Here is a 22,649-nt window from a genome sequence, read left to right as displayed (position 1 = left end):
AACTGACTATACCCAGAACAAGCTCTTGCATATCGAATCAGTTGAGATATATAAACACCATATGCAGGTGATGATGGAATATTGCTAGTTGAGATATATAAACACCATATGCAGGTGATGATGGAATATTGCATATGAAGAAACCAAAACTGTCCTAGCTGTACTAATACCCCGCAGGGTACATTGTATGGTGGGAAATAGTGAATTTGTGCTCATCGAAGACTAAACACATCCATTTGACATGAAAAATGTTGAGAGCAATAGATGTAAATACAAGACTAATAGAATCCTTCATTGGTACGAGTGTGGGATAGGGAAATTCCACCGAGGGGACAAGATTCGCAGTCTAGGACGAGTAGATAATGAAGGATTATTTTTCTCACATTTTACCTACAGTTTAGTGCATAAATTTAGGAGCTTTGAGAAAATTAAAGATTATCAAAATCCTCATTTGAACTTTAATGCAAAAACTAATTAGATAGGCAGAAAGAGCATACCCGAAAATGGTTTACACTTTAAGTGTAAACTAAAAAAAACCCAAGGTTGTCCACCAGAAAGTATATTGCATTAAAATTTAAAGAAAACAATGCAAAATATTTTTATTTCACCGTGTAACGTAAATCTTCACCGTGTAACGTAAATCATAGAAAATATATGACGTCACAATCAAATGACGTCGCAGCAGTGTGAGACAGAAAAATCTCACATGGCTGCATCACATGGGTAAAGTTGATCTCACACTGGTAATAATGTAATATGTTTTTCGGCGTGACCGTGTTTGAGGGCGAAGCAAACAAATTTTGGCATTAGTATCTATATCCAAAACAGAACGAAAACAACCCGAAGTTAGCACAAGGACGGAGCTGTATCAAAGCATCCTAATTTTGAATATTTGATCCGCCTATATATTGAACGCGGGAAATATAAAGCAATTGATGTAAACAGTACATTGTGACGTCATATTCAGCGTCGTTATTTAGCAAATTTACAAACATAGCGTTTGAACCACAACAACAAACATGGCGTTAATGGTGGAGTGATTATATATGATTAAGAAAATAAGATTTACATGCTTTTACGAATTTTATGTAACATCTCAGAACGACGTGAACTAGGGTAGACGAGATTCAAAATGGAGAAATACATGTCCACGCGATAGTATTCGAATCGACGCCATTAGTACCAAAATTTTCAAGTTCCATAGGTATGGTTTAATTTTTCATTGTTTTCCTATATTTTCCTTTTAAACATGTATATATGTGTTACCTATAAGGAGAGCTCCGCTCTCACGGCCCTTCGGGCCGTGAGAGGGTTTCGCCCTCTAATATATACATGTACTCTGCAGTAGTGTGTTACTCAGGATATTGAAGATATTCTTAATATACTTTTTGAATACCGAACGAAGCAAGGCTCTAAAAGTAACATGTATGTAAAAGGAAAAAAGTCTAAATCAGCAAACAAAATGAGATCATCTCTCCATACGTTAACTGAAATTTTCGTGATCCATAATCTCTCACGAGAGGGCGTATTACGCTACACTACAACACTTCTGTCAACGTCTAAATGTCAAGATTCTTACCAAAACTGACTTTTACCCATTGCATCATAATTAATAATTTTACAAGTTTTAGTCTTAAAGTATAGTTTATTTATTGAAATTAAATAAGATATATGAAAGGTGAAGATAACGAACAGTGATCAATCTCATAACTTCTATAAGCAATACAAAATAGAGAGTTGGGCAAACACAGACCCCGAGGTGGGATTAGGTGCCTATGAGGAGTAAGCATCCCCTGTCGACCTGTCACACCCACCGTGAGCCCTATATCCTGATCAGGTAAATTAAGTTATCTGTAGTCAAAATTAGTGTGCTAAGAATGGCCTAACACGTCAGACAGCATTTGATCCAATGATAGGTTGTAATGACGAACTAGATCATTATAACCACCATAGAAATGCGGACTTCAATCGAGACTGTTGAAACCCCTGTACCATCATCTTGTTTGTCAGTATCTGTATCACCGTAACTTACAAGTGGTTATCGTTATTTCTCGGCGAGATATTGCATCACTAATGTAAACAAATATGGAAGGCGTCCTGTAGAAGTAGACTTAGCTCGTCGTCAAAGTTTTCTGATATGATGTCAGCTTGTTTCTTTCTTTGGCGTTGTCGCCATTTTGTACAACATCTCCTCTCACTTTTATATTATTAGTCCCCTACCGCTCTGTAAAACTGAGTTGCACTTGATTGACACCTGTAACCTAGATTGTTCTAGACGTCGAAGTTTACTTCTTTAGTAGAAAGATGACGTAACACTTGCATAACCCTGTTTCCTGAATATATACACTGAAATTTGCCGATGTTAAGCTGTGGTAGACAAGCACTTTAACACTTACTGGGAACTAGGATTATTTAGGGATTTCATTGGAATATTAACAGCCGACTTGTGACTGTTTTGTTTGTAGATTCAGCTCGGCATTGGACATTGTTTATTGTTCACCTATCGTAACTAAGTACTTTCTTATTGTTATAATTTTCTTTCAATAATTTTAACCAGTGTTAATGTCAAAAAGCAAATTCTGCTGCTGGGTAATACTGACCCATAACAGAAATAGGGACCAAACTGGGATTTGAACCCGGAACCTACCATCTAAATCGTTGCCTAGAAACAAAGTAGAGCTTTCGTATCCATCTGTTCGTCCATCCGTTTCTGTGTCTGACTGTCCCATTTGTTTTCCAGACTCTTCCCGTTATGCTTTCGTGGATTCATTTGAAACTTGCAGTCACAGATGAAGTTCGAATTTCGTAACATTTGATGGACAAGTTTTAAAGAAATTAATTTTTATTTTACGTTTGCAATTGGTTGTCGTCCGTCATCGTGCGTCGTCAATTAACAATTGAACATTGTTAACGTTTTGATAACTACTATTCCAATTCTTTTCAAATTTAGTGTGAATCAATTTAGGGACAAAGGGGATATAAATTGTGAATTTCAGGACTCCTGCACCCCTGGGACCTTAGGGGCGGGACAAAAGCTGTCTTTTTTTCTACAGCAGCACATGCGTAAAAAAAATTAAATGTATGGTGATATAGAGCAGGAAGGCCTCCACCAAAATTGTAAATTTCATGATCTCCGGGGTAGGGGTTCTGACCCCTGGGCGGGGCCAAACTTGGTATATAGTGTTTATGTGTAAAATACTTAAATAACATCTTTAGTGGTATTGATACTAAGTTGAAACGAAATGGATATCTAGTGAGAGCAGGTCGTCCTTAACCAAAATTGATAATTTGAGTATCAGAATGGGGCCAAACTGGTCAGTTATTAAGTGTGTGAACAATAGATATATTTTTTATCTTTTTCTTCATAACTACCATTCCAATTCCTTTCAAATTTGGTATGAAGCATGTTTGGGACAAGGAAGACATAAATGTAAATTTCTGGACTTTTTCATCTCTTAGGGGCGGGGCAGAAACTGCAAAATATTGACCAATTTTCAAAGTTCTTCTCTACAACTGCACAATTCATGTGTAAGAAAAACTAAATGCACAGTGACGTAGAGCAGGAAGAACTCTACCAAAATTGTAAATATCGGGGGGGGGGGGGGGCAATCTTGGTATATAGTGTTTATGTGTAAAACACTTAGATAACATCTTCTTTAGTGCTATTGAATGGGTATCTATAAACAGCAGGTTGTCCTTTACAAAAATTGTAAATTTGATAATATCAGGAGTAGGGATTTCGGTATCAGGGTGGGGTCAAAATTGTCAGTTATCAAATGTGTGCACAATAGAAATCTTTAACATCTTGACGACTAACATTCCAATTCTTTTCAAATATTTGGGACGGGGGGGGGGCATAAATTGTAAATCTCAGGACTCCTCTACCCCCGGGGCCTTAGAGGTGGAACAAAAACTGCCAAAAGTTGACCTATTTCTTAAAAATCTTCTCTACACCTGCATAATTATCTTTAAGAAAACCTAAATGCATAATGATATAGAGCAGTAAGGCCTCAACCAAATTTGTAACTTTAAGGATTTTCGGGGCAGAGGTTCTGACTCGAGGGTGGGACCAAACTTGGTATTTATAGTGAATATGTCCAAAAGATATAAATGATATCTGCTTTAATGCTATTAATACTACATATGTATATGGATATTTTAAAGAAGTAGGTAGTCCTTTACCAAAATTGTAAATTTCATAATCGGTTCACCGTGGTGCCAAAATTGTTATAATGATTTGAAGGACTTCTATCAGTCTGCTGATACCGTATAAAATCTAAATGCATATTTAGAATAGCAGAAAAGAATGTACAAAAAATGGTGAATTTAGCAACCTCAGGGTTTTGACTCTAGGATGGGTCCAAATTAGTCATATCGTTTAATATTGATACATATATTTTATTATGTAAAGCTTTTCCTTAGTGTATGCACTTTTGAAGGCATTGGAGTTTTAAGACCACATCTTGTTTGATACTGTTGCTGAATATTAGAATTTAGCTTAGATATTCAGAAAAGGAATTTTATTTCTAGATTTCATAGCCCTTCGAACTAGTTAAACTTTTTAAAACTAGTACTCAGGTGACCGAAAAGACCTGTGGGCCTCTTGTTTTTATTTATCGGGATCGGAATTATGTTCCGATGGAAAAGTAGGACGTTTGAATAGATCAGAGGCAGTCGACAAACCTCGATTGCTTATTTTATTAAAAGAAATAACTTTATTGATTTAACATTTAAAGCTCATTAATCGCTAAAGGAACATATCAGTGAAAATATACATGTATATCAAATCTGTTAAAAACTACATGGGTCAACTGAATAAACAACAAAACATTGAATTAGTTGGATACTGGTAAAAATGGTGACTTGGTATGAATGTATCAGGTCACAGTTCAAGGTGAAACAATATCAAATGTACATTCTCTCGATATACAGTCATCAATTAATGGGGGCGCTGGTAGGGGACATGTATAACTTATGACTCTCACAATGCATGCTTTTGAAATTTCTGTAGGGCTAAACACCCGGTAACAGCCAAATATTAAAAAAATTTCATATGGAACTGGAAAATGGTCTACTGAGGATTGAAGGGATGCTAAAAGCATGTGGTGTTACAGTTGGAAATTGCTTGTTTAGGGGTTACGGTACGAATGAAAGAATGAGGAAACTTGTCTGCTTATTAAAGTCCAAACAATTTATTTTATCCATGGATTTTTATACGCCCGTATTACAGGACGTATTATGGTAAAGCGATGTCTGTCCGTCTGTTCATTCGGGGATTTCATTTCTCTGTCACATAACAAGCCGAAACTTGCTATTGAGCTTCTTTGTGGATCACTCTAGATCTTGTTGCAATTTTGATCCATTTTAACCTCTCTCAGATTGCAGGAGTTTTGTCCCTTCATTTGAAAATTATTGTTATATGGAGGGTACATAATCTGTCCGGCGAACTTCTCCCACAGTATTCAGATGAAGGCCATCTTGATTTACAGTGTTAAATGGATATTTAAGATGTGCGTGTGACAAGGATTTTTATTTTCTTCAATTTTTTTTTCAAGAAAATTACAGGTTGAAGAAATGTTACACTGTACATAGGGAGTACGTGATTTGTCCGGTGAACTCTCCCAACAGATTTTAAGTGAGAACCGTCTTGTTGTACAGAGCTTGAGTGTTAATATGGGTATTGAAGATGTGCATGTGGCACGGATTTTGATTTTCTTTAATTTTTAAAAGAAAATTTTAGGTTATTGAACTTGGTCAGTTTTGAGGAATCATTAGATAGAGAGTAAATGATTTGTCTGATTTTCCGGAAGTCCAGTTTTCAAATGAGGACTTTATCTTAGAGAGTATTTGTATGGGTATGGGAGATATATTATATATGTGGCAAGAAATTTTAACTTTTAACTCTTCTTACGGTTTAAAAGCTAATGTCTCTGTAAATAACTTGAAGTTGAACATGTGCATAGTGCAAGGATTTTTAATTCTCAACAATTTTTTATTTTCTTTGATGTTTTTAATATTTAGAGGTTGTTGAACTTGGTCAAATTTGAGGTATTACAGTACTCACAGAACTCTGGTTTGTCTATCTACCTCCTGTCACAGTTTTTAAACTAGGACCTTTTATTCATACAATGTAAAGAAAGTATGTCACAGCCTGATGATTGATGGTACATAAAGCAAAGTTCTATAAATTATCTCCTAAAGTAATTCAACCCCGTGTGACGTCATACGTTTTTTGCAAAAATTTTATTTCATTAAAATTTGTGCATGACAGAAATATATTTCTGGGAGGAATTTTATTCACTGGATATTATAAACAATCTGGTAAACAACTCTGAAGCAGAATTTATTAAAAAACTTTTACGTGAGAACAAAAAATCTCTTGCTGTGGCCTTTAATTCGACATTTAGATATATCGACGACGTATTATCTATTAACTATGATAATTTTCATTCATATGTCAATTCTATATATCCCAGTGAACACGAAATAAAAGAAGGGTCTCCGTGGCCGAGTTGTTAGAGCATCGGGCTCAAAATCACACGGCCTCTCACCTCTGTCGGCGCGGGTTCGAATTCCGCTCGCACCGGTGAGAAAGTTTCCCAGTTTACTTTTGGAAGGTCGGTGGTCTCTTCCCAGGTATATTGTATCTGGGTTCTCTCTTCCACCAATAAAAAACTTGGCGCCACTAGATAACTGAAAAATTGTTAAGTGTGGCGGAAAACATCAATCAATCAATCGAAATAAAAGATACATGTACCACAGAGTCGTCCACTTCTGCTTCATACTTATATCTTTCATTTAAAGTGGATATTAAGGGCAATCTAACAACTCAATGAAAGGTGAAGATAATAAACAGTGATCAATCTCATAACTCCTACAAGCAATACAAAATACATGTAGGTAGTTGGGGAAACACGGACCTCTGGACACACCAGAGGTGCGATCAGGTGCCTAGAGGGAGTAAGCATCCCCTGCCGACCGGAAAATTATCAGTTACCTTCATGTTTCTGTACCCAAGGGATCTTGTTAATGTGGAAAACATGACAATCAGGAACTCGTGAGCATCGTTTTGAGTGCCAGCATCTATATTGAATTCTTCTTCTATGTCATTTAAAGCAGCCCATATATCGGTTGTTGAAACCTCGATTTCATTGTATAGATTGTTTACAATTGGAAGAGGTTTCTGTAGTTTGGGACAAAATGTCATATCTTGGTTGAATTTATCAAATGATAATTGCATCACATCTGTGACATATAACACGCTTAACATAGAATTGAACCAGTACGAATTTCCAGTTTTTGACAATCCATAAGTTCTTTTTAGCATTATGTCTTTTTCTATAATACTGCACGTTTCACATTCTAATCTTAACAAATGACGTTGAGCTATGCAACCCTCTTTCCTCAATAATTCCACAATGCTCTGATCACACCTATGAAAGTGATTTTGTGAACTTTCGATACCCCCACATTGTCAGATGTTTTTTAAAGCGGCAGTAGAAGCCATGGAGATGTGTTCCGATACCATTTGTATCTTTGTTCTTCCTTTGTCTGTATCTTTTTTATCTTTTTATTGTTTTTTGTCAAAGTTACCGGGAAAAATCCTTTCCATGTGGTTTTTGGTATTTTCCATTACTTTTTACATTGTATGAATTCTGTTTTTTCTCCATAATGATTCCTCTTCCATGGTTTGGGAACTTCTCCCTTTTTTCTTTATCTTCCTAGAATTTTTGATGCTATTTAAGAAATAAGATATCATTTTTGAATGTTGCTGGGATATGACATGAAGTTGGTCACGTGATCAAATCCTATAACGCCCGGAGGGCGTTATAGTAGATTTGATCACGTACCAGTTTCATGTCATATCCCAATAACATTCAAAAATACATATTTATGAACATAAAACATTTATGGATACTGTATTCATAATTACCGCCACTGTCTATAAATACCACCTATTATTTTTGGTACTTGCGCATGCGCAACTTGGTAGTGTCACTCGCAATTTTTTATTCGATGTTTACAATTGTGTTTGGAAGATTTTAGTATTATTTTGATGTTTTAACGGATGCTTTATACCTGATACCATACGACCAGTATTATATTATCCCTGGATATTAATTACGACGCATTTGAGGTAAATCAACTCTCTTCTTTGCGGTAATTCGACTTTTTATCAGTTCGTGCAAATCTACGACGACTCTATTTGGGCATCTTGTATACAGCTACACGTCGTGTGCATTGCGTTACTTTAACCTTAAAGCCAATCTAAGACATTATTAATGACATACACATGTAGTGTCAGGCCCTGGTTGTTTATCAACATTGTGTAGGTCACGTGGTATAGTACAATGACTATTTTGTGCATCGGTGATTCTCATGTTAGGAGATTCGGTGCATTTATTGGCAACAGGAGAGTTTCTTCGGAGCTATTTGACATTGTAAACCTTCCACAAGTAGATTTCTTCGGTATCAGTGGGGGCTCCGTGAATAATCCACGCCATCGGGAGACAATATTGGCGGCCGTCCAACACTACCGTCCTACATGCCTAATCGTACACATGGAGGGCAACGATCTCGATTGCAGAGATGATTCAGTGGTTTATGGACTGGTGGCGTTTTTAACGCAACCCCGCAGACAATATAGTATCAACAAAATAACGGTTATGAGATTCATGCCCCGAGAGAAAACGAGATATGTCGACCCACGGGCATACAACGCTCGCGTGGTGCGCGCTAATGCCATTCTCAAAAATCAATGCCAACAAGTGGGGCTTACTGGAGGATGAAAGGCTTTACCAATAGCAAAGACAATATTTTCTTGGATGGTGTACATCTGAATTCCTTAGGGATGAGAAAGTACTACAGACAACTGCGCGGAGTTCTTCTGTCCCTAATTTAAACTTGTTGCTAGCCATGATGACAGGTGCTTCTGGCTCTGCTATATTATAATAGACATTTTAACTCATTATATACCTTTCCATGTACTTGGGGTTAATTTTACTACATGTAAATCATTATTCCTGCTGATATAGATATTTTCTATTAGTTCGCACAGGTAATAAGGATCCATACTATATTCTACATTAATTTTATAATGTTTTATTAGTTTCCTTGAGAGCATTTCTCAAACAATTAGGGGTTAATATTCTGGCTGCTTAGTTAATAATCTTTTGTGTTTTTCTTTTTTTAGTAGCCATTTTCCCAGCCTCTATATTATAATACTACATTTCAGTGATTAACCACCTTCATCCAGGTATATATGTTTTTCTTTACCCCTTATCATGAATAACAGGATATGTCCTGGGATAAATGGGCCACCCGGAGTTACTTTCCAGAGTCAATAAGCCACCATGACGTATTTGTTGCTTCTACAGGCATACGAATGTGTAATACTCCGGGTGGTTCACTAATATTTACATTTTTTGGTGCGTTGCACCCCCATTTTATATATGTTATTCAGCTCTGGCTTGTTATGGTTGCAGTTCACTGAAATCTGCAATAGGGTCACCCTTTCTGTAGTTTATTACTGCCATAGCTCTGGCTATTATTAATTGCATATGATGGTTATTTATCTCTAGCCTCGAGACAAAAGTAATACTTATATTTCTATGTCAATTTTTTCATATAGCTCTGGCTACTTTTGAGGGTGTCCCTTTGTTGTAGCTCTGGCTACAAATCATAGCAAATGGCTATTTTCTGTTGAGTCAAGCAATACCTATGGCTACTGGTAGACGCTTTACCATTTTATATTTAACTGCCATAAGCCCTGGCTAAATAATTGCAGTTATTTTTATAGGGATATGAAATCTTAAAACATTTTGCATGCTTCTATTGCGCTCATGCATAGCATTAGAATTCCATAACAGAAAATATGTGCCCTTAAACAACTGCAGTTGTGGTGCATTTCTTATTTGTATTTTGCTTTCAACAATGTCATGGTTTTCAGAATTATGGCTTCCCGTCCGAAGAAACGCAAAACTAAGTCCTCAACAACAGGCCCAGCGACTCCTCTACAAAAAGAAACGTCAGAGCTAAAAGACTTGGTAACGGAATGTATGACAGCAGCCTTACCAATCATTGAAAATACAGTAAAAGAGTGCTTGACCAAACTGAAGAGCAACCAAGGCTCAGCAAGCACATCAACAGCCCCACAACCAGAAGAGAGTGTGAACAACACCACTCCAAATACATCCACTTTCAACGCAATTATTGACTTGGAACCTAGCACAGGTATTACCTCACTAACTCATGATGTGCAACAAAACATTTCTCCTGTGGGGATTTCAAAACCTGTGGGCTTGGGGGTGGACACCAAAATCAAGGCCAAAATATTTGCAAATGAGTATGTCAAAATGGCCTCATTGCTCCCCAAGTCTAGCATTGAACAGGAGCCAAAATTTAAATCGGTCGAAAAAGACGGACAACTGGTTTTTGTCCAGACTAATGACACTAATCAAATCAAATCCATCGCCCAATGGATGGAGGCTTTTCATGTCTTCGTTGCTCTCCACTGCACTAAATACCCAAATGAAGTTGGGCAGCTTATGACATATGCCCAAATTATTCAGGGCATATCCAAGTCATGTGGAGATGAAGCGGCCATATGCTATGACGAAAAATTTAGGCAATGGCGACAGGTTGCACCACGAGCCTGTCCCTGGGATAGGAAAAACTCTGAACTTTTCCATGATGCAATTGTTCAGGGATTAGAGGCGAAAACAAAGCTAAAGAAGCAGCCCTTTCGATCTACATCTTCGAAGCAAAAGTATTGCTTCACTTTCAACAACAAAGGCTCCTGCAACAAAGGCAATTCCTGTCCATATGCACAGATATGCCAATACTGCTCTGGCAAACACTCAATACTTCAGTGAACAAAAAATAGACAGGGACAAAACAACACAACACACACAAAATCCTCCAATAATGACCTGCACAGAAAACCATTTACTTCCACCAAAAAAGATTGATAACTGTTGTTACCCCAATTAGTGTGGATAAATTTGCCGAATATCTTCATGGTTATGACCCCACTCTCTTAAATTTCTTACTGGAAGGGTTTAGATATGGTTTTAGAATTCCTTACCAAGGTCATCGCCAGTTCCGCCTTTCAAAAAACTTATCTTCTTTGAAGAGAAATGAAAGTGTATTGTGGCAAAAAATAAATAATGAAATAGAGTTAGGTAGGGTTGCAGGTCCTTTTTCTTCCCCCCATTTCTTAACCTTCAAGTTTCACCTCTTGGTTTAGTCCCCAAAAAAACCCCAGGGGAATTCAGACTTATACACCACTTGTCTTAGCCAGAAGGGTCTTCAATCAATGATCACATTCCTCATGAATTTTGCACTGTGCAGTATCAAACTATAGATGATGCTATTTCAGCCATCATTTTGGGGTGGGAGCACTTTTAGCAAAAACTGACTTGGAAAATGCTTACAAACAAGTACCAGTCCACCCCGATGACTTTGAACTATTAGGTTTCAGTATTGAGGAAAAATTTTATTTTGACAAAACCCTCCCCTTCGGCCTCAGCTATTCTTGTAACCTTTTTGAAAAGTTCAGTTCAGCCCTGCAATGGATTCTACATGATAAATTTTCTGTTTTACACTGTGTACACATCCTTGATGACTTTCTGTTTATTGGGTATCCAAACTCACCAGGCTGTCACGATGCACTTCGGGCATTCCACACTCTAGCAAATGACCTCAACCTACCAATTAAGTCGGAAAAAACAGTACTTCCTTGCACAACACTCACATTTATGGGCTTAGAAATAGACTCCATCAAATTTGAGATTAAACTTCCAGAGGATAAATTGCTACACCTACAAGAAGCAATCCATGTTTTTAAGAGGAAACGTACAGCTACCCTGCGTGAGTTACAGTCCCTCATTGTGTGTTTCTATAGTGGATTCTATAAAGATTAGCCAGTTTGGGCATGATTAGTATTTTGTTTTAATTTATAAGTAATTATACACTCCGGATCGTTATGGTATTGCGGATATATATAATTCTTCTACACGATGGGCTACACAACGGTTGTAGAAGTAATACTCGACAAATCCTGTATGGTATGTATAAGTGTGCGGACGTCCCTACATACAATGTACGTCTCAGTAGTAAGTGTGCGGTCATCCATGCTTATAACTGCCAGATTGTGTGGCCAAACCCTGCTCTGGATTTGGCATCTTTTAGCGACAAGTGTGCAGACATCCCTGGTTGTTGCTGAGCAAGATCTGGTGTGAGGACATCCCTGCCTGTCTTGTGGTAGAGCTCTGGTGTGCGGAAATCCCTACCAGTGTCTCTGATTAGAACAGGTATTTATATAGTGATAGGTGTGCGGTCATCACTGCGCAAGGACAGGTGTGCGGACATCCCTGCTTGTCCTTGTGGAAGTGCGCTGGTGTGTGGAATTCCCTGCCAATGCACTTGTGCGCTACCAGTCAATAGATCCTATATAGGCACAGTACAACTGATTAAGTCTGCGAATTGTACATATTGGCAGCATCTCAGGGCTATCCGTTTCTATCACGGGTACGAGCCCGCAGGGGTTCACAGGCAGTGACCTCCCTTGCACGTTACAGTAGCAACTTAACAATAACGGAGCGGATCAAAGATCCGATTTTAATCAGATTTGGATTAAAAGTAGATCAAATGGTTTTCTGGACTTTCTCATCATAGATAGATATTGCACAGACATTTTGTCACAACCTCCATCTCAGTGAAACAAATAAGTATGTTTTGTACTATTGTCTCTATGATTAGATTATTTAAAGCAATCCGGCCATTTCTGTTCTTGAATAAAATTTATTGATATTTAGCAAGAAAATTGGTTGGTTATTTTCAATACACAATATCATTTCCAAAAGACAACAATTGATATTTCTAATTACACTGAAATGACCCAAGAGACATCATTATTATAATATCTGAACAATGTATATAAATATCATTTAATGTAAATTTCCCAACAATTTAGTACACAACAGGTAATTATCAGAACAGAAATCAAATTACAGAATGACATATTAAGATCTTATATCTGTAAAATAATCAAAATAAAAAAGCACTACCTTTAAGATCAACATCTAAAAGTTTTATTTTTTCTTTAACTAAAACAGTCATATTTTTATTCATGTTAGAATCTAAAAAGCTAATTTATAAAAATGAGTTTTAAGGCGTCTTTTTTTTAAAAAGAATTTCAAGGGATGTTGACTTCTTGATGTCATCTGGACGGTCATTCCAGAGATGTGCTGCAGCCAAGCTGAGTTGGCGTTGTCCGTATTTGTTGGTTCTGATTTTGGCACTACAAACCGCGACTTCGATTCTGACCGTAATGGTCGACTTGGCTTGTAATCATTTAAAAGACTTGCGGTGTATGACGGTGCAAATGCGTGGATGGAACAGTATGTATAGGTCAAAATCTTGAATTGGGGTCGGTAAAAGATGGGAAGCCAATGTACTTCCGCCAGAATCAAATAATATGTGTTTCCAATTCGGCGACCTCGTAACAAATGAGCAGCCGTATTCTGCACCCGTTGCAGTCTGTCTAATGGTTTTCCCCAACTCCAATATATATATGATCTCCAGCAAGAATATGGTAGTTGTAGATTTTAATTACATGTATATAGCGATAAACCTCTGCTGAAAGTCATGCTTTTACCCGTTGTCAAGGCAACACTCACCCTAAAAAGATTGTTTTATTTTTATACCCCCCCCCCGCAACAAGTTGGGGGGGGGGGTATACTGGAATCGGGTTGTCCGTCTGTCTGTCCGTCCGTCTGTAGACGCAATGGTTTCCGGGCTCTAAAACATTATCCTTTCCATCTACCGTCACCATATCATATATATGGACTACCCATGGAATGAAGATGTTCCCTATCGATTTTGGGGTCAAAAGGTCAAAGCACACTGGACATCGAAGTAGCAATATGGTTTCCGGGCTCTAAAGCGTTATCCTTTCCACCTACAGTCACCATATCAGACATATGGACTACCCATGGGATGAAGATGTTCCCTATCGATTTTGGGGTCAAAAGGTCAAAGGTCAAGCGCACTGGACATCGAAGTAACAATATGGTTTCCGGGCTCTAAAGCGTTATCCTTTCCACCTACAGTCACCATATCATACATATGGACTACCCATGGGATGAAGATGTTCCCTATCGATTTTGGGGTCAAAAGGTCAAAGGTCAAGCACACTGGACATCGAAGTAGCAATATGGTTTCCGGGCTCTAAAGCGTTATCCTTTCCACCTACAGTCACCATATCATACATATGGACTACCCATGGGATGAAGATGTTCCCTATCGATTTTGGGGTCAAAAGGTCAAAGGTCACGCGCACTGGACATCGAAGTAGCAATATGGTTCGGTTTGTCATGCCATTTGTTTTTTACACTCAGAAAAGAGGTAGTTTATACCTATTACCAACACCCTTTGGGAGATTGGGGTAAGCGGGAGTATTCTTAGTGAGCATTGCTCACAGTACCTCTTGTTTAAAAATGTAAAAACATTGTAGCGAAATAAGGTAGACAAAATAACATAGAACATATACGTACAGAAAACATATCCTCCTCTAACAGATCAAAATCATTGATTTTCACAAGAATGTGTGCACCTGTTGCTAAGGAAATGAATTTCCTTGGATACAAGACCAGTAAAGTAATGTATCGAAAATCATTATACTTTTGTTTTTCCATGAAGTGGGATAAAATCAAATATATATCAACAGCTTTTGAAAAACAAAATTGACTTTCCATGAAATGTTTCATGCTTGCTGATTTTGACTCTTTGAAAGTATCAAATCAATCGAACAAAAGTGTGGCCTGTAGATTGGATACACACACGAATGCAAAAGGATAACACATGCGTTTTTCAAGTGTTCCATACAGCACTCAATTTCGACATTCCTTCTGTCCGAGATGCTATAACATATGTTTCAAGTTATTGCGAACTTACTCTGTTACATATATCCACATACAGTATACTTATTTCTATACACTAATAAGTTAAACCACTAAAACAATTCGCTACAACCAATCAACAAACTAATTTTAAGAACGAAGTAAAGTTTTTTGCTGCTGCTTAAATCTGTGTCAAATTTGTGACAGCGTTTGTTGATGTATTTCTGTTTCTTCCAGCTCTCACAGATTTGGATTCTTCAGTAATAAAAACTGCTGGCAATTGCTTCCTATTGCGAATTCTCCGAATCAAGCCCAAAATTTTGGATAGATTTTCTTTCCTAAGAATAATGTAGATCCACGGATCTACGATGGCATTGCTGACGGTCATTCGCACAGCCAGGAGTTCCTCTGGTCCGTTCTTAGGGTCATTTGAGATAGCATTGATCAGCATACGAACCTGTAAAGAGATACGAGGAGTGCCACCTACTGTACAGAATAAGTTGGCTTCGATCATTTCAGCCTAGTTTACTTGCCATGTTCCTACGGATCCCGCAATATAGTCGTACATGTATCTACAAATGTAGATTTCCCTGCGTTGACTCCGCGAGATTTTCAGACTGAATCATGGGTTCCATATCCTTTTTGATTTTGTTTAGTGAAAAGTTAATATACATTTTTTTTTTAAAATATTGAAAGCCCGTAGACATGTCATACGATATCCTCATACGGTGATGTTACGGAGAACGTGTACTGTTCGGACAGCAAACGCAAGATGTTTGAAGGACATCGGGCAAATAAATCGCAAGTATATTATCCTACACCGTGCACTTCTGCGTAGGAATCGCGCGGGCTCCGTACTATTTTCGTGGGAGAGGAGATCGCAAGGAGAATATTGTATATTAGCACGGTATTCGAATAACCTCCGCACAGTTCCATATGAATTTACACCTAGAGCTAGTGCGAGAAATGACACGATGGTCGCATAATTATAATGTAAGTCCCTCACGAGAATTTTTCACTCATATGCAGACGTCACCTTTGCCGGTGTTCAAAGGGCTGCAAAATTTAAGCCTATGCTCGGCGCTTACGGCCTTTGAGCAGGGAGGGATCTTTATCGTGCAACACCTGCTGTGATATGGGGCCTCGGTTTTTGCGGACTCATCCGAAGGACCGCCCTATTTAGTCGCCGCTTACAACAAGCAAGAGGTACTGAGGATATATTTTAAAGGGTCACGGACACAATTTGAGCTGAAAATTTTCAAATCTTATTTTTCCATTTTTAATATTTAGATTGTTTAACTAAGGTATTTCTCATGGTTAGCAAAAATTTGAATGTCAATTGTCAAGGTACATAGAGATAATAGAGCTCACAATTCTTTGTTATGTAAACAAGGTTTGTGTCATATTTTTGTTTACATAGGTTAGATATACACGTACTAGTAAAAGTTTCGTTCAAAGCAGATTTTTTTTTCAATTTACAAGTTAATTCTGAACATAATTAAATAGTGTCTAGTGTTGATCGCTGTTCGTTATCTTCGCCTTTCACATCTCATTTTGTTTAAAACATGATATTTTCTATTAAGGGGATATGATTGTTTACGTTGACAGCAGACAGAGTTTGACAGATGTCGTTGTATCGCATGTTATTATATATTTCTAGACCTGTGTATTCTGTTCAAAATAGACTCAAAATAGAAATGAAAGACGGAGTCGCAACACGTCGAACAGAATCTCTGCACAATTTTAAAAGTACATATAGCCAAATTGAACGACAATAAACTTGGGGCTAAAAAATTCTGCAAATTTTTTATCATGCCAGAGTAATAATAAATATTTTGTATTATATTCCGAGATTTTGTAAATAATAAAAATAATTGAAAAATATATTTACCCGAGGAATAAACATTTTGTCGGCACATAGGTACATGTGGTACCGCTCACGTATATGCCTCTACCGGTACATGTAGGCCCCTATATACTGTCTGCGTCTTGTGAATTATTTAATGCAATTCACCGGTTCATATACGATACATGTAACCTCATAATAAGTAGAGATATACAAAGCAGGCTACGAATTATTTAGCACCGATTTCTGCATATGCATGGCGGAATTTAATTACCGATGGATTTACTCATCAGAGAAAATGAAGTCCAAATGAGGAGTGCATGCATGCATTTTTGCAAAAATAATTGAAATGTACGTAAGTTTAATTGCTTATTTGAATCAAAATTATATATTGTTAGATGTTTGGATTGAAATTAGATCGGCCGATATGTGTCGAAACACCTAGATGTCATAAAACGGAGGAAACGCGGAATAGGCAAAATTAAAACTTACTTTATCATCATGTAGCTGCTCTCATCAAATAATAATTGTATGCTTTAAATCTAACATAGTACATGTATTTTACCCATTTGATTTTCATTTGCAGATCAGGGGAGGGGGGGGCTATATTTAAAGGAGTGTTCTAGACTGCCTCTCCTCTACTTTGAAACGGGCATATTTATTACGCAAATTCCATATTTAAATAGACCCAATCCCACCCCTCTCCAGATTGCGTAGAAAGAAAACCAAACATTTGATTATAATTCTTGTATAAATTTTGAAAATAATAAAGTAGGGAATCTAGAGGAGATGAAGCACTAACACCCCCACCCCCTAGGCATCTGATCTCACTTCTGGTATGTCCAGGGATCCGTGTTTGTCCAACTCTTTATTTTGTATTCCTTTTGGGAGTTATGAGATTGATCACTGTTCGTTTTCTTCAACTTTCATTAATAGTTTTATGAAAATGTTTAGTGCGCCCAACTTGTTACATCCCCTCCCTTTTCGAAACATTAATAGGTTTCACCAGAATATCAGTTGAAACTTTAGAATAGTTAGAATCAATAGCAATCAAATAATTTACACATACACCTAAAACAATATTTGCAGTTTAGAGGGGTACATAATGTAGGTCTGCGATACGTAATTTCTTTACGTGAGTATCTAGTTGAATAATTAATGATCTAATTAGTATGTGTCCATCATCCGTTGATTCATGTCAATTCTATTGTATTTTTCACAGTTTACACTTTTACTATAATAAATTACATGCACTGATTCAATTACAACTAATGGCACAAGACTATCTTAGATTATTAAATACTAAGGTGCAATTACGGTATCAATATCGGATGTCAGATTGCTACTTGTTTGAATTATTTTTTCAAAGCAAAATAAGGCTGTGTTCAAAACAATTCATTTGATTATTGTGATTAAAGATTCACTAAAGTATTAAAGTTTTAATGAGATCAGAACATTTAGGTTGGTCGGTGATATGATTTTAAGTGGTTTTTTATTTTTTGTTTGGTTTTGTACCTTTATGCATTCTTTATATAAAATTTCAAAAATTCTATATACATTCATACAGGATATGATTTTTTGTTTTGCGTTTATCTGAACAATTTACGCTCAAAATGAAAAACAAAAAAAACCAAAAAAAACAACAACAAAAAGACAGGAAATTCAGACTGTTTTCTTTCCAAAATTGAATTCGTTTTCATACCAACTAAACTATTTTCACAAATTAACCACTTTTAAGAACAAGATTTAAACGTTGTGTTTGATGTTTAAAAAAAAAATGTGTTTTAGAGAAAGAAAAAAAAATCAGTTTATTTGTAGCAATTTTCAATGACCTCAGATGACCCTCAGTTCATTTTATCTTTTTATTCAATTCATTGACATGCCAATGTTTTTGGTTAGTCCTGTAGCTATGGATGCCATCTTTAAATCATAGTAAAATAATTAAAATTTAATTACATTCAGTAAATGTTTTTGACCATTTTCCTAGAAAACTCCATCCTCAAAAAGATATTTTTCAGAGGCGTTAAGGAAATTCGGACTGAATTTTGGGCAATTTGTTTTTGCGTTACGTGGAAAATATTTTCACATCATAGTGTCTGCACATAGACTGTTTGTATGATGGCCATTAAATATAGCCATATTACAACCTGTTTGTTTGTTGTACATATTTTTGGATCTACAACTGCTAAATTTGGGCCTTTTGTGTTTTTTCAACATTGTTAGCTTCAGGGGTTGTTTCCATAGAAACTCATTTACATATATAAAACTTGTCATTTTTCAAACAGGAGAGACCTCCTTTCTATGATAAAATGATTTTCAGAAAAATCTAATTACTTTCATCTCGGCATCATATCCCCTTAAGCGATCTATATGTAAACAAAAATATGGCCCGAGCCTTGTTTACATAACATACATATGTACAATTGTGAGTGCTGTATCTCGCTTGTAACTCAACAAATGATATTCAAATTTTGGTTGACCATTAGAAATACCTTAGTTAAGCATTGTAAACAATAAAATGGAAAAATAAAATTTGAAAATTTTCAACTCAAATCGTGTCCATGCCCCTTTAATCCGGAGTCCCCACAAAATCGTAGGCAAATTCATAACACGACTGCCTTGGCAAATGTAAACTAAATATAATAGTCTATAATTTGCATGCTAGTTCAATGTTTAGAGTAAGCTGATAATTATTACAATTCAATAAAATAATTATAATTTCATGTAGATATCTTAAATGACATCAACGAGGTAAATCGTGAGTGTGTTAACCACTCTGACAGAATAGGCTTATTCCCCGGGAACTTGAAAATGCCGGGTAATTGAAAGTTCTTGAGAAATGACGGGTAAACCACGAACCCTCTGTACAGTTTAATTCCACATAAAGGATAAATTCAGGGTAACAAAAGAATAAACCTATTTGTCCGGATCTGGTTTTAGTCCTTACAAAAAGCTCACCAATATTCGTTTTTACACAATGTAAAATAAGTGTGGCGTGAGGCAGGTTTGAACCATGGCACACACCCCCCCCCCCCCCCCCCCCCAGCGGTTCAGCTGACTGCGCTACTCATAGCACAAGTAATACTCGAGTAAATATGAACCGGTTTTTCAAAAACGGTTCCCCTTAGTTTTTGTCGGTTTTTCGTGAGGTTCGACAACAAGGCAGGGTGTCCTCCCAAAATGCTTTAGTAAATTGTTCCTAAGATTGTAACATCTCAAAAATTCTTAGGGACAGGCCTACCTTGAAGGACTTCAAACCCAAAATTCAAAATCGATGACCGATAAAATGGGGAAAATTCTGTTTAGGCCAACATTTTAACATCATGGGTAATAAGTTATAGGTTCCAAAATGAAAATATGAAAAAGTCACACGACAGAAAATAATTTAAAAAAAACAACAACAAAAAACGAGATATAAGAATGAGACTTTCCCCCTGGAAAATTGTTCTTCCCAATATGTTTTTTCTTTTGATACCCTGAATTAAACCTTTAGTAAACCAAGAAATCGAAAAAAAGATGCATAGTAGGTTTCAATCTACAATACCTTATATTAACGGTGAACAGTGCAAAAACCGAAACGGACGGACAGATTGACGTCACTATACCAATAAGTGCAGTCTAAAGACGCGCTAATAAATATTTTGTATACCAAGTAACGGCAAACTAACAACTATGACAAACGGGATGATTTCAGCTTCTCCATCGTCAACTTCCCATAGTTATGTAGCAATATTCCATTATCATCTGCATAATTATGGTGTTTATATTTTTAAACTGATTCGATACGCAAGAGCTTCTTTTGCGTATGATCAGTTTTAAAATCGAGGCAGGCTACTGACAAACGCGTTAATGTTACAGGGGTTTCAACAGTCTCGTTTAAAGTCAGCATTTCGCAAATTCTAAGGACGTTATAATAATGATCTAGTTTGCCAATACAACCTATCGTTGGGTTAAATGCTGTCTGACGTGTTTCATACCGATTGTTAGGCCGTTTCTGGCACACTGATTTTTACTCCGTTTACCTAATCAAGATATGGGGCTCACGGCGGGTGTGACCGGTCGTCAGGGGATGCGTACTCCTCCTAAGCACCTGATCCCACCTCTGGTATATCCAGGGATCCGTGTTTGCCAAACTCTATTTTGTATTCCGTGTAGGAGTTATGAGATTGATCACTGTTCGTTATCTTCACCTTTCATCCACTATTGAAAGCGCGAGTCATTTTTCAATATTTACATTTCCAATGTTTTTGCCTTCAATATCTACCAAAGAAAATGATAGTCGTTTCCTCGTGAATGCGATGTAGTTGTGAACAATGGACGTATAAATCTTGATACAGTATGTCTATTTTAACGGCTTGAAATTCAGACAGAAATGAAAGTAGACTGTAATGATAGAAAGTAAATTTCAGTTTCTAAAATATATGAGGGAATGAAATGTGGCACTTCAACCGACATACTTTTCATGAAGCGCAGTATTAGTCAGGAGTATGACTATGACAAGGAGAATTTTATTTTAACCAGAATAACCAGAATCGCTTCATTTTCATGTTTTCAAGTTTCCGCGACATTCAGTTGTATTTTATGTTCTATGAATGGTGCATAATCAAAAGTAAATGCAAAGATAATAATTTATCAGCATCCATATGTTAACACACTAACTTTGACCGTAAGCAAATACAAAAAATATACTCACCATCAAAGGAACCCAGCAGATGGAAAATAGTATTACTATAGTGAAAAGAAAAACGATGATAAAAACATCATTGCTTTTTCTTCTGTCGGATGTTGAAACTTTTCTGCAAACGAAATAGACGACGAATATATTCATAATAATTGTGGCAGTTAAAATAATGAATCCAATAATGGAATATATGCAAGTGTTCACTTTATCAAGATGTCCCTTGCTTGCAAAGTCCAAAAAACACCATGACCCAGGATAAAAGTTTCTAGCTGAGCCAACACCCATTAAGTTCAAAGATGACAAAATGGCATTAAAAGCCCAAATCATGACAAGCATAATATTCACTCTACTTTTCTGTGAATCTCTGTAGAGAATCGGATATGCAACTGCCATAAATCGGTCAAAAGACATTGCACTGACGATCATGGCCGATGACATAAAAGTGAAAGAGAAGCAAAAGGAAAAATAATCACAAAGTTGTTTGGGAAATTCAAAAGTAAACCCCGAAATATATCGGACCATTACTGCTGGGTATACGAGAGCTATCCCACAAAAGTCAGTGATAGCTAGGCCACCAACAAGTTTGTAGAAAGGCTTCCATTTATGTACACCTGATGACCGACAGAGAAGGAACATAGCGGTTAGATTTCCCAAAACTCCGAATGCATATTGAAGATTTGGAGGTACAATGCTTTCTGAGACAGTTCCATCGACGGAAGAATTTGAACTGTTGTTTGGTTTTTCTGTGATCCACTCCCTCTCCATGGCATAAAGAGGATCAAATTAAAGCTAGTTAAATTCACCGTACCTCACATTCAACAAATCTTAAGCATGTTGCTTCACCAACCTGGTCTTTCAAATGATCAACTCTGATTTTGATTAAACTTGTGAAAACAATTAATTAGCAATTCACACAACCTTGCAAAAGTAATTTCTATATCTTTGATATGAGCTGTTCTACACGAAAACAGCAACTATGAATTCTTTGTGAGATCTTTAGTATCATTGCAAAGTTTGCAGAATTGATTTTTGTTTCCATCCTGAACCACGCCTTCCTTGACTGGATACATAATCATTGTGTGTGGATATGTTTATTTCTCCTTTCTATAGTAGAACATTGTAACCGTGTCTAGAAGCATTTTCATTTACGCTTCGAAGAAGCTTAATTTTGTAGATTGTCATTTCTGATAGTTTTCAACACTTCCAATCATTTTTAAAA

At 36.7% G+C, this 22,649-nt stretch overlaps 2 protein-coding genes across 2 annotated transcripts; one reads left to right on the top strand and one right to left on the bottom strand.

Moving 5' to 3' along the window:
- The first annotated feature begins 7,471 nt into the window (after window positions 1-7,471).
- LOC125654522 (uncharacterized) lies at window positions 7,472-10,874 on the top strand. The gene is made up of 2 exons (XM_048884530.2): window positions 7,472-8,137; window positions 9,950-10,874. The coding sequence occupies exon 2, from the start codon at window positions 9,954-9,956 to the stop codon at window positions 10,872-10,874; it is 921 nt and encodes a 306-aa protein (XP_048740487.2). The 5' UTR covers window positions 7,472-8,137; window positions 9,950-9,953.
- A 4,210-nt stretch (window positions 10,875-15,084) lies between these two features.
- On the bottom strand, window positions 15,085-22,195 carry LOC125651200 (prostaglandin E2 receptor EP4 subtype-like). The gene is made up of 2 exons (XM_048879806.1): window positions 21,443-22,195; window positions 15,085-15,360 (listed from the first exon to the last, which is right to left on the bottom strand). The coding sequence occupies exons 1-2, from the start codon at window positions 22,193-22,195 to the stop codon at window positions 15,085-15,087; spliced, it is 1,029 nt and encodes a 342-aa protein (XP_048735763.1).
- Window positions 22,196-22,649: the final 454 nt, after the last annotated feature.

Source organism: Ostrea edulis, chromosome 1 (genome assembly GCF_947568905.1).
Source record: "Ostrea edulis chromosome 1, xbOstEdul1.1, whole genome shotgun sequence".
Classification (NCBI taxonomy): domain Eukaryota; kingdom Metazoa; phylum Mollusca; class Bivalvia; order Ostreida; family Ostreidae; genus Ostrea; species Ostrea edulis.
Note: the sequence above shows the minus strand (reverse complement) of the source record. Positions and strands in the feature narration are given on the sequence as shown.

Coding starts and splice junctions, on each gene's coding strand:
- LOC125654522 (XM_048884530.2), top strand. CDS start 9,954: ATGGCTTCCCGTCCGAAGAAACGCAAAACTAAGTCCTCAACAACAGGC.
- LOC125651200 (XM_048879806.1), bottom strand. CDS start 22,195: ATGGAGAGGGAGTGGATCACAGAAAAACCAAACAACAGTTCAAATTCT. Junction 15,361..21,442: donor TCTGCTGGGTTCCTTTGATG/GTGAGTATATTT, acceptor ATCTCTTTACAG/GTTCGTATGCTGATCAATGC.